Below are 12,651 nucleotides of genomic sequence, written 5' to 3'. Positions count from 1 at the left end.
AACAGTTGTGCTGCTTAATATCTTTCTGAAAACCATAATTATTTGATGGGCAGAAAGCTCAAAATAACATTTGGGAAAAAAAATCATTAAAATAAACATTTAACTAGGTTTTGGTCAGTTTAATGCACCTTCTGAATTTTTAAATAAATTAAATAAAAATAAAATAAATTTTTGAATGGTATTGCAATTATTGTAAATTTGAGAGTCACATTACCTGTGTACAGCATTTTATAATTGACTACAATTACCAAACATCTCATCAGGACTTCATGTATAAATACATTTCCTTAAAATCAAAACCTGTGACAAGATCAGATGTTTTACTGAAGGGAGATACTGCAACAGTATATCCTATTTACAGGTGAATCATTTAAGTAGGTTATTGATAGTGCTGAATTATTTCAAATATATATATATAGTGAGTTCATTTTTGGTTCGGTGTCAGTGCAGGTGTACAGATAGGGATGCAGTGAGAAAAGACAAAAGCTGGGAAAGCACTGGCCTATGTATTGTTTCCGGAAGCAGAAGGGCTCGGTGAGGGACTGGGACTGACTAGCAATCCAATAAAAAGCGCACGTCAGCGCTCTGATGTTGAACGAATCAGCGCGCTCGATGGAAAATCGTGTTTTCTCCAAATCAGAACGTCTTGATTGGACATCGCAGGTGACGCCCTCAAACAGACAAGGTGGGGTTTAATTATTTAACGTGACAAAAAGATGTAGCTGTCAGACTCAAAATACCGAAAAGATGTTTAAAGTACACAACAGTCCACTCTTTACATCATGCATGCACTTTGGGAGTTCATTTGGACTAAATTCAAGAAAAATGCTTTTCTTTTTTTTCTTCTTAAAAAACAAAAAACAAATCAAAACGTAAATCACTCTGGGACATATTAAATCAAATTAACTTATTTTATTAAAACTTTACATGATCATCTCGAAATGCGTTCAAAACGAGCCCGAAAGGCTACAAGCGGGTGGAGGTGTGATGGCGCCTCGGCAGCTCAAGTTTATAATCCAAATGGAAGCGAAACCGGGCGATCCATCCGTGATGAGAGCGGCGAGCAGCGGAGAGATTGAAAACGCGGATGTCTCTGGAAAGAGAAATGAGCGGATCGAGAGAGCTGCGCGCTGACTGGAAGGAGAGCGAGAGAGATGGAGGCGGGGGGAAGTCTCTCAGCTCTGCGGGGACTGGAGCGCCCGTGCCCTGGACCGGCGGCGCAGTGCTGGCTAACATTCAACCCTCCCCTTGTTCCACCAGCACTTCCACACACAAACAGCGACAGGTAAGGTCTAACCAGCGCCTCATCCTACCAACCGTCGGGTAAACAAACCTTCAAAAAAAAATAAAAAAAAAATAACCTTATTAAGATTCTACGAAAAAAAATCTAAACATTCTAAGTTTAGATTGTTCGCGGATTTTGTGTTTTTGTAAAGCCGCGTCGTTTAAATTTGCGTTGACTTGGTGCAAGGCACGGTACATTCCGAGGTCGCCTTAACCGAATTTCCCGTCCAGTGACTCGGGGGGGAAACATACCCCGTTTATCTACCACTACTTTCGTTTAATCTCGAATATATCTCCAGAAGCCGCCAAACTCGTTTTTTTAACGCGATAAAGGGCACCTTTGTCGTGTTTGGAGCCCTCGCGGTCGTCTTCATTTCCGAGTCAGGACTCCATGAGGCTTGTGGAGGGAAGAACAGCCGCCTCTTGGTTCGCCATCAGGGAGCTCGGTGATCTCGCCGTGTGGGCTCGTTTTTGTGTGCGCCTGCCGTGAGAACAAAGTTCGCGATCTCATTTGACAGTTTTCGGTTATCTGTTTTTGAGGAGCAAGTCGGGTGAGTTCTGAAGCTTTCGCGCTGTTTTTTCCTCTCGGTGGAGGTGAATTATGCTCGCAGCAGCGCGTGGAGGCGAGTATGGCGGCTCTAGAACAGTCGACACGCCACTGAAGCGTCCGCTCTCTCGGCTGTCGAGCTTTTCCATTGTGACTTGGGAACTAAATGACATGATTATACAACAGATTGATTTATTTCTAAATAAGTGGATGTCGCTTGTCATAACTGTGCTTCAGTCACCGCGTATTCAGTGAGATTAATCGTATATTTATTTCATTTTTGTCTTCCAAGCCTTTGAAGACCCTGCTGCCACACGGGCTGCTCACGCCGCGCTTTCACCCCGCATTCCTCATCACTCGAAACTAGGGGTAAATAACCAGATTTCTTCACGGTAAGGGGATATTTTGGACGCCGACTACAATCTCTGTTAAACAGTATATAATAAGGCTAGATTTTAGCAGCATTTTAAGGTTATTTTTGACGACTGTTGGTTCGACTTTCACCAGGGCTGTAGGGGGATTCAAGTGCTAGTTACAACCGGCTAGCTCCGGTGCAGATCGGTTTAACACCGTAACATTTTATTTAAACAAAAAACGTACTTTTTAGATGTCTCTAAGCTATTATTTTTAGCACTTAACACGCGAAGACACAATACACTGCACCAATTGTGTAATTTAATGATATTTGATATGTAAAACGTTGAGTTTAACAAAGGTTTTAAATAGAGCCCTATAAATACTTAAACACTTTGACGTGTTTTGGTCTAAACTTAGAGCCCCGTTACAAAGCTTTTCTTCATGAATGTGATTAAAATCAACAAAATAGTTTTTATCTGAGCATCTCTATTGTAGTAGCACTCGAATCTACCCAAACGGGGTCTGATTATGCCATCCACTTTTTTAGAAACATGTCAGGGTGTTAAAATGTCCTTCAGCCTGGCTCTATTTTAAAGCTGTACTCTGCTGGCTCACGCGCCGCCATTACACATTCAGCGCCTCGCCCTGGAAAAAGCCATTTTTTGACTAATTCAGTCGTCGTGCACGTTTGCTAAACAACATCAGATTATGACTAGCCCTTCGTGTTCAAGCAATTTTAAAACAGTCGCTATGAATAACAGGGGGCGACCCAGAACGCGTCCGTGGCGGAAGCGGAGCCCCGCGCCCCGTCGGTTTGGAGGCAGACTCTGGTGCTGCATGCTGTAGAAGTCACTCATCAGGATCCCTGGCTGTGTTTCCCCCTCGCTCTCGACGGAGACCGAAAGCAGATCCCGATCCGTGGTCAGCTGGTCTGTCTAGAAGCAGCTGCCTGCCTTTCGCCCAAAACGCTTCCTCCTCCTGTAGGACCTCCCAGTATCCGCTCGTCCGCCGAAAATATACTCCAATTCCGAGCGACTGCACGAAACTCTCGCCTCGCAAAAGCGTGCTGGGTGCAGGAGCAGCCGTTTCAAGTCTTAGTTGTGAAGACAAAATGGAAGATTAGACGGATTGGCTGCTCTTGCTGGTGTCGACTGCAGAGTTATTTGAGATTTGAAACCGTCACAAGCAATGGGCTCTGTCTCTCGTTTAGGGGCGGTGTAATGAACATCAACCATTATGTGTCGGGCTGGAGCTTAATCCCACTCTTCAGGCAGCAATTCATGTTTCGAGATATTAGCCTATAAAACACACACACGGTACTCATTAAACTTTCAAGAAAGAAAAATTGTTTACAAAAACACTATTCATTTTTGAGAAATACATTTTTTATTTAAAAATATTGTTCATAAACCAGAAACTGTCTTGCTTCTTTTTTTGGTGTTGTTCATAAAAATAACTTTGCCAGCTCATAGTGAAGGTCATAAATAAATGACTTTGATCTTTACTTTAAATGTTTTGTTTGGATTTTTGGAAAGTTACCCCTCCCCCCATTCTAGAACATATTAAGATCTATATTAAATCCTTGTTTACCTCCTGTAACAAATAGGCAACTAAAACTTTGAATGTATGCTCACTTTTTGGTGTTTTGTAGAATTTTGGTTTAATTTTTGTGTTTTAGGAAAGATTTTTGTTTATTTTTATGGGATCTATTAATTTTTTCCATTAATTTTTTTTAATGTAATTGTATAGTTTATTAGTATTTTATTCTCTCTGTCTTCTGAATTATAATTGCTATGTATTTTTTAGCCATCATTTTGTATTCCTTAAAAATAAACACTATTGATAATAAACTATTATATTTTTATGGCCATTGAAGTATGAGTTTCTACCTCATATTACCTCAACATTTGTAATCCTTAATTTAATTCTCAACACATTTTATTTTCTCTAGAGTGATTCAAGACAATGAATGGAGAAATGGACTCCTCTGCTAAAGAACCCGGTAAGCAACATGAATCGTTTAGATCAGTGGTTCTCAATTGTTTATGAATATTAGTAAAGTTTTTTTTTTTTTTTCTCCATGAACTGTAATGGCTGTAGAGAATTTTGTTTTTGAAATGTGTGTTGAATTGATGGTTCAAACAGTTGAGCATTGCCGAGATCATTGGTTTGATTCCCAGGGAATACATTGTCTTGAATAAGTAGGTTTATACTCATGACAATAATTGCCTTGCGAAACAAATTGCTCTTAGCATGAACCATGTTTCCCACTGCATGTGAACCTGTATTCAATCTTTGTGTGTAGTACAAATGTGTAAGCTATTCTTGTTTGCATGTAGATGTGTTCACTGGTTCTCGTGGATTATTTTTGCCTTATGTTTTATTACAGTTTGGGAGCAGGATGATCTGTTGAAGCTGTTGGATGCCATGAAGGTGAACCTACCAGAAAAAGATCTGGCCAAGTACAAGACGTCCGAGTCCCATTTGGACTGGGAGAAAGTGGCTTTCAACTCGTACTCTGGGGAGATGTGCAAACAGAAATGGCATGAAGTGTCACGTGAGGTACGCTAGTGAGTAACCAGTGGGTTTCAATTAGAAAAACACGCATCAATGATGTGTTAGTTGTTGATCGATAGATATCTAGAATTAAAAAAAAAACTTTGTATATGACAAGCTATAGGACAATGATTATAAAGTTTGTCTCATTAAAATCTCATTCTTCACTCAGATTCGCAAATTTCGCACCCTTACTGAGCTGATCGTGGATGCGCAAGACTACGTCAAAAATCCATACAAAGGAAAGAAGCTGAAGGTCGACAATCTTAATGGCTCAGTGCTGAAAAATATTGGAATAAGAATTGCAGCTTTTTCCTGTGTCACCTGCAACTGTAACAAATACTGTTATTTGTTATTTGTCCTATCTGCAGAAGCACCCAGACTTCCCCAAAAAGCCGCTGACCCCATATTTCCGTTTCTTTATGGAGAAGCGTGCCAAGTATGCTAAACTACATCCAGAGATGAGCAACCTAGATCTCACAAAAATCCTGTCCAAAAAGTACAAGGAGCTCCCAGAGCGTAAAAAAGTGAGTGCAATAAAATTCTAACAAAACATCACTAAATCACAGTCTGTACAATTTTTCAAGAACCACTATAAAAGAGGAATCAATGTGGATTTTTAGGCAAATGGGAAATTGAAATTATGGAGATAGTGTACTGGTATGTTAACTAAAGTTTTAAGATTCATCTGGAGTTTAGTGGATTACAAATCTGTGGCTGCTCTTTTGTACCTTTTGAAAATAAGAAAATATTTTCTGTTTGGTCTGGATCACCTATTGTTTTGAGTTGTACCTTTCTAGAACTCACAAATCAGCCATTGTTTTGACTGACCTGTTTGTTATGTCTGAACCTTTTGTCAACAGGAGAAATATGTCAATGACTTTCTCAGAGAAAAGGAAACGTTTATGCTCAGCATGATGAAGTTCAAGTAAGTGACTAACTGACACTTTACCTTCACATTTACATTTTTAAATCTTGGGTGTTCTCAAAGAGTTTGTGTTTCTTAAAAGGCAAGATCATCCCGACCTTGTTGAGAACGTTAACAAGAAGTCCAATGTTCCAGAGAAGCCCAAGACGCCCCAGCAGCTGTGGTACAGCCATGAGAAGAAGGCCTTTCTCAAAGCACACCCAGATGTACGCCTTACACTCACACTCACAAGAATTTGAACCTGGCTTATTGATGCACACGAATGCCCTAAAATACTTGTTTTTACCTCTCTAGGCGACTACCAAAGACATCAAGGACAGTCTTGGCAAGCAGTGGCCACAGCTCTCAGACAAGAAGAGGATAAAGTGGATCACAAAGTCTTTGGAGCAGAAGAAATTGTATGAGGTAAGCATTTTATACGGCATATTTGCCAGGAGTAGTGGCCTTCTTTGTAACGTTTGATCTTTCCCATCCTTTTTTAGCAAAAGATGCGTGAGTTTGTCCAGCAGCACCCAGAGATGAACATCACGGAGGAGAACATCGTCAAATCCACTCTGACCAAAGCAGAGAGACAGCTCAAGGACAAGTTTGATGGGCGGCCAGACAAACCGCCTTCGTAAGTTTAACTCCTAAGTTTTGTTTTCTTTATGCGGGGTGCAATATGACCTGGACATTTTCACGTTTGTTTTCTATGTATCTTTCTTCTCAGTATTAGTTTAGTATAATTTATCTATTATAATATTTATATTAATATATTTTTATATAAAAAAAATGTAATACTTTTGTGCTTTTGTCATTTTTTTATTTATTTTTTATATTTTAATTTAATTTATTTTTTTACTTTTAAATTTGAAATATTGTACTCCAGCATGTTTTATACAATTTATTTCAATTGCTGAAAGTGGATTTTTAATAGTTTTAGGAACAATAGTTTCTGTATGATAAGTTTAAAGTGAATGTTTTTCTGGTCTTTCTTTCAGTAATGGTTATTCTATGTTCTGTGCTGAGCTGATGTCCAGTATGAAAGATGTTCCCAGTACAGAGCGTATGGTCATGTGCAGCCAGCGCTGGAAACTCCTCAAACAGAACGAGAAAGATGCCTACCAAAAGCGCTGTGAGCAGGTTTGTAACACGTTTATGCAGATTGCTCTTATTTTGCATGCTTCCTTCTGTGTGTAAACAGTTCAGCCACCCATTAATAATAACAGGGATACATATGAACGTTTGTCTCTCTTTTATATTTTATTGTATTGCTTCTGTACACAGAAAAAGAAAGAATATGAAGTTGAGATGAATCGTTACCTATTAGTAAGTATACCTTTTTGACAACAGGCACTCAGTGTTTTGTTTGCGCCATTTTCTGTTCGGTTTGAATTTTGAACATGTTGTCTGTGAATCCCAGAGTATCTCAGAGGAGGAACAGCAGAGAATACTGTCAGAACAGAAGATGGGCAGCTTTAAAAAGGGAGGTGGAGGCAGTAGTCCAGCTTCCAAAAAGAAGAACTCAAAAGCAAAGGTCAGTTCACCTCTCAGTCATTTTTGAGTAACTTAAAGGATAGGTATTTAAATGAGCTTATAGTAAATACAAATTAACATTTTTATATCCCCTCCACTCTTTCTTTTTTTCCCCTCTTTGTTATCCCAACAGTCCAGTACAGAGAAGCCCAAGCCTCCTGTGTCCGCAATGTTTATTTTTTCTGAGGAGAAGCGCCCAAAACTTCAAGAGGAACGGCCTGATCTTACTGACATGGAGCTCACCAGACTACTGGCCCGCATGTGGAGCGAACTTTCTGACAAGAAGAAGGTGATCATGACACTTTTAGTGCTCCAGAGACGTTAAGACCTTCCATTACTTTATCAGCCAACTAAATCGTTTTTTTAAATACTAACGTAATATTTTTTTGTAGGAGAAGTATAAAAACCTGGAGATGACACTGAAGGCAGAATCTGAAAAACAGAGCAAAGACGACAAAGGGAAACGACCAGAAACACCCAAAACGGCTCAGGAAATCTGGCAACAAAGCGTCATTGGCGACTATCTTGCCCGATTCAAGGTATGGAATCATAATTGTAAGTAAATTACCGTATTTCCCGGACTATAAGTCGCACTTTTTTTTCATAGTTTGGTTGGTCCTGCGACTTATTTATAAAAATTAATTTGACATGAACCGAGAGAAATTAACCAAGAGAAAACATTACCATCTCCAGCCTCGAGAGGGCGCTCTATGCTGCTCAGTGCTCCTGTAGTCTACACTGAAGACATAGAGCGCCCTCTCGCAGCTGTAGACGGCAATGTTTTCTCTCGGTTCTTGGTTCTAAATAAATCCGACTCATAGTCCAGTGTGACTTATATATGTTTTATTTTCCTCGTCATGACGTATTTTTGGACTGTTGCGACTTATACTCAGGTGCGACTTATAGTCCGAAAAATACAGTAGTGGAAAATTTGCCTACATTACTGTTTAAGAGTTTGGGTCAGTTACTTATTTTTTTATTTTATTTTTTTTATTAGTGTTTGTGACTAGAAGTTCTCATCAGGGTCACAAATACAGTAAAAACAGTAATACGAACCACATTTATTTGAAATTTGTCAATTTTCTGTCACTGCTTTCAAACACAGAATAGACAACATCAAGCAGTCACTCATAGCTGTTCAGATCAGTATGTACATCTTCCAGTCGACTCTTGCTTGTGGTTCAACGGAACACAAAACTCACAGTTCAGATCATATTATGGTTTTTGAGTCACTGATCAGAACGTTTTTCGTATCAACAAGAAAAGAAAATCTTTCAGTATAACTTTGCATTCCATTTATTACTTTAAGCTTTATTACTTTACGTGTAAAGTAAAAGGCTGTGTTTTGTTAAATGATTAGCATTACTGACAGCCGCAGGTGTTTATAAAGAGACTGCTGTATCCAATATGATCTAATGATACACATTCGATTTCTTCAACCCCTACGACCTCCCTATTTGATAATAATTTACTGTTTTCTCCACCGGTCTCTCCCTCTTCAATGCTTTCTCAGAATGATCGCACGAAAGCTCAAAAAGCCATGGAGGCCACCTGGAACACCATGGAGAAGAAAGAGAAGATAATGTGGATCAAGAAGGCTGCAGAGGACCAGAAGAGATACGAAGTGAGTCCAGACAAATCCAAACATTTTGGATTTGAGGGCTTCTTCCTGATTTCCTCTGTGGAAGTCTTCATACTCTCTTTTTTATTTTTATCTTCTGTCTTGTGCAGAGAGAGCTGAGTGAGATGCGATCGCCTGCCCCAGTCATCACCCCCGGGAAGAAAATGAAATTTGATGGGGAACCTAAGAAACCGCCCTCGTAAGTTTGTTCTTGTGTTGTGGTGTTCCTCTACAAGGAGAAATCTGTTGGTGTGTTTGAGGCAGCTGACTTGTCTTAGCCTCTCACTCTTTCTGTTTCTGCTCTCTTCACCTGTGACTTCAGGAACGGTTATCAGAAGTTCTCTCAGGAGATGCTGTCAAACGGCGAGCTGAATCATCTGCCCATGAAAGAGCGGATGGGTGAAATCGGAGGACGCTGGCAGCGGCTGCCTCAGAAAGAGAAGGACCGTTACAAAAGACTGGCAGAAGAGAAGCAGAGGCAGTACAAAGTGCTCCTCGAGCAGTGGCTTGCGGTACATCTCTTTACGTCTATTAAATCTGTTCAACACTTGTGCAAACAGCTTAATATCTAATATATTACAACAGTAATAAATATATATATATTTACTTCACAGGGTTTATCATCACAAGAGAAAGCTACATATAAAGAATATAATTCTCTGGTGAGTCATCAGTTTGGGTCAACTCCGTATTGAAGTGTAATCAAAATAGACTTGAATTATATACATTAACTATTTTACTTTTTCATATTTAAAATGGTGATATTTAATCATTTAAAAACATGAAATACTTAAATATTATTTCATTTCAAAAAAAATTTTTTGCCTGTTTAATGTTTTTTGTTTCTTAAACTTTTCTGCAGAAACGGAGGAGCACATCAAAACCAGGTGCCACTGCTGCTAAAGTGAAACCCAAGGCCAAACAATCAGTGAGTCTTAAATCATTTCGCATTTATTAGCTTCTATGCACTTTTTTTTTTAGCACAGTGTATAATGTGATTGGTTCTATATCAATTGTGATCTTGTCCAAAGGATGAGGACGATGATGATGACGATGACGATGATGATGACGAGGATAAGGAATCTGATGACGAATCATCCTCTGATGACAGTGATGATGATGATGACGACGACGACGATGATGATGATGTAAGATTTATAGCATGCCGTTAATTTTTTCCACATATTTTTAAACTGTCTTGATGATATAGGACCAGCATTTGATTTTGGCAATATTGATTTTGATTAGCGCTATGGAGTGCAGCAGTTCGTTTCCATTCGTTTTCTTGTTAGGGGATTTAATTTTTAGAGACAGCTGATAGACCTCATCAGACCTGGAATGAAGTGAATGAAAAATAATCTTTCCAAATTCCCTTCCAGAATGAAGACATAGAGGATGAAGAGGTCGAGGATAAAGAGAATAAGTCAGAAAGCAGCAGCAGCGCTTCCAGCTCTGACGATTCATCGGGTTCAGACTCCGATTGAGCCAGAGTCCTGTCAGACTGAGCCCACAGACTGCCAGAAATGCTGTGAACTGAGCCATGAGCCGGGGGTCTGGGCCTCCACAGGAGGGGGCTCACCCCGCCGTCACACATCTGCAACACCTCTCACACACTCTTTCCTTTGCTTCTCTTCTCCCCTGCACTTCTGCTTTTACTTTGTCCTCCCTCGATAAATTCACTTGGCAGGTTTTAAGACATTTTAGGCAGCGTGTATGAGTCTAAGTCCCTCCCAACACAGAAAAGGGTGCAGTGCTCTTCTATTGGCTTGCAGTAGTAATGAGGTGTTATTAGGGCGTCTTGTGTTTATACGTTAAATGTAGGAGGACATGGAGAGCACCGGGTACCATTATCTTTTCCGTAAATGAGCCAAAGAGTCTCTTGGTTTCACAGATTATTTCAGGAGGTACAGGGGACCAAATAACTGCACTCTGAACAACGTTTGCTTTCTTTTCTTCTGTCTGTACCTCTCCTGTTCTTCCTCTCCCCTTTTTAGCTCCCTCCATTTTTGCTCTGCTGTTTGTTTTTGCTTCTTCGGTTCAAAACATTGTGGTATTTTCAGGAACAATGAAGCCATTTTGAATGTCGCCGCTGGTCTCGCACGCCGTTCTTGTTCATCAGGCGTTTGTGCGCTGCCCTTACCTGCACCTGACGAGGGGTTAAAGGTGAAAATGGACTATTTATTTCTGTCCTGTTTTAGGAAAGCTGCCCGTAGCTGATGGGTTTGAGTTCGCTGTTCATTCAGATAATAAAACTGACTGATGTTACATTATGAGGACTAGTTCATCAGTTAATTGTTTGGCAGCACAAGCAAAGGTCTTGCAGAAGTATGCTTGGGTTATTATTTATTTTAATGGCGCACCAACATTTCTTCAGTTCTTCTGTTTGTTATCAATGGTTATGTATTTCTTGAAGCTGACATTTTTGTTCCTCTTTCCGACCACTGTTTTATTTGGTGCTCCAAATAGCTGTTTTCCTTTTTAAAATGATGCGTTTTAAATATGATGGATGTGAGTTACCCCACAATTCAGTGCACTTATGATGGAATCCCTTGTTCACAAAACATAGTGACCTTTTTTTCAGTATTCTTTCAGCTCTTTCTGCATTTCACTCATTCGCCCATAATGTCTACCACTTCCCAGGTCTTTCACGCACCAGCTCAAGGAATGTAATTGAGATGTTTTATTTAAGAGAGGGGTACTGTTATTTGTTATGTGTTTATGTATATATGAACAGTTTTTGAGGGTGACTGGTATATTCTCTCATTCCAGTGCCCTGGTCTAAATTGGCAACTAAATTTAGTTAAACCCACAACCCAGCTTTCTCTGCTGAGCTACCACCTTTTGATCAGTACGTTTATGCAGTCCTCAACTTAACAGGGGCAGTGTAAGTGATATTTGTCCTCTGTCAAAGCTTTGAATTTTGATCATTTGCATGTAAAGACAAGCAAATCGTTTTTGGGGGGAATGCTGTCAAAACAGATCTGGATGCTGTAATTTCTGTACCAGATGTGTGACCTTTGTTCTAGGAATCTGAAGTAATCAAGCTCTGTTCTTGCAAAAATGTTCTGTTCTGTTCTTGCCTTAGTTTGATAGATATAATTTGGTTCTAGAGGTTTTGAATGAAAGGTTGGGATAAGAAAGCCTGTGGACCTTCAAGATTTGTTGATATTTTATAGGATTTTGAGACTTGCAAATAGATTTGGGTTGGGTTCGATGCTGTTGTAAGGTATTTGTACATATATATCTTTCTTTTATTTCCCTTTGTAATGAGTGAACGTTATTGCGTTTGTATTTTGAGTTGGCTAAGCAATATGCTGCTGAAGCCAAAATGAGTTTGTTCGTCAATTGGGGACACGTTTTTAATTTAAGTTTTAATTTTTACCCCTTCCTGTGTTTGTTTATTTGTAGAAATGACAAAAAAAGAGAAAAAGCTTAAATTTGTACTACAGGTTTGAAACATTTGGACATTTTCTATAGCAAGAGATGTTATATCCCTGCAATTTACAATTTGAGCAAATAAACCTTCTCTTAAACAGTTTTTGTCTTTGTGTTCATACATGTGTGTGTGTGTGTGTGTGTGTGTGTGTGTGTGTGTACACATCTCAGTGTGTATTTGTTTATGTAAATATGAAATTGGAACGAATTCAAGAAAGCTCAATCGATGTGTCCCCCAAGATCGGTAATAGTCTAGAGATGCCTAACCGGAGCCAACATGGCAGCGTAGTTTTATTTACAAACTTCATATATCAAACATTTACACACGTACATATACAAATATATATATATATATATATGTGTGTGTGTGTGTGTGTGTGTGTGTGTATACATATATGTAATAATATT

At 39.3% G+C, this 12,651-nt stretch overlaps 1 protein-coding gene across 7 annotated transcripts; it reads left to right on the top strand.

Moving 5' to 3' along the window:
- Window positions 1-188: 188 nt before the first annotated feature.
- On the top strand, window positions 189-12,345 carry LOC113044163 (nucleolar transcription factor 1-like). Of its 7 annotated transcripts, none has more exons than XM_026203882.1 (22): window positions 189-1,285; window positions 2,124-2,199; window positions 4,140-4,190; window positions 4,578-4,750; window positions 4,917-5,000; window positions 5,116-5,271; window positions 5,608-5,672; window positions 5,755-5,878; window positions 5,967-6,077; window positions 6,155-6,288; window positions 6,653-6,794; window positions 6,939-6,980; window positions 7,075-7,188; window positions 7,321-7,476; window positions 7,580-7,726; window positions 8,701-8,811; window positions 8,919-9,007; window positions 9,131-9,320; window positions 9,423-9,470; window positions 9,671-9,736; window positions 9,840-9,956; window positions 10,188-10,292. In XM_026203882.1, exons 3-22 carry the CDS (start codon window positions 4,154-4,156, stop codon window positions 10,290-10,292), a joined length of 2,211 nt encoding a protein of 736 aa, XP_026059667.1. In that variant the 5' UTR covers window positions 189-1,285; window positions 2,124-2,199; window positions 4,140-4,153. The 7 variants fall into 7 exon arrangements, with proteins under 7 accessions (XP_026059667.1, XP_026059629.1, XP_026059639.1 ...); XM_026203844.1 differs by having other exon boundaries at window positions 190-1,285; window positions 2,124-2,223; XM_026203862.1 differs by lacking the exon at window positions 189-1,285 and adding an exon at window positions 1,307-1,835 and having other exon boundaries at window positions 2,124-2,223.
- Window positions 12,346-12,651: the final 306 nt, after the last annotated feature.

This window comes from Carassius auratus, chromosome 3 (assembly GCF_003368295.1).
Source record: "Carassius auratus strain Wakin chromosome 3, ASM336829v1, whole genome shotgun sequence".
NCBI classification, from domain to species: domain Eukaryota; kingdom Metazoa; phylum Chordata; class Actinopteri; order Cypriniformes; family Cyprinidae; genus Carassius; species Carassius auratus.
Note: the sequence above shows the minus strand (reverse complement) of the source record. Positions and strands in the feature narration are given on the sequence as shown.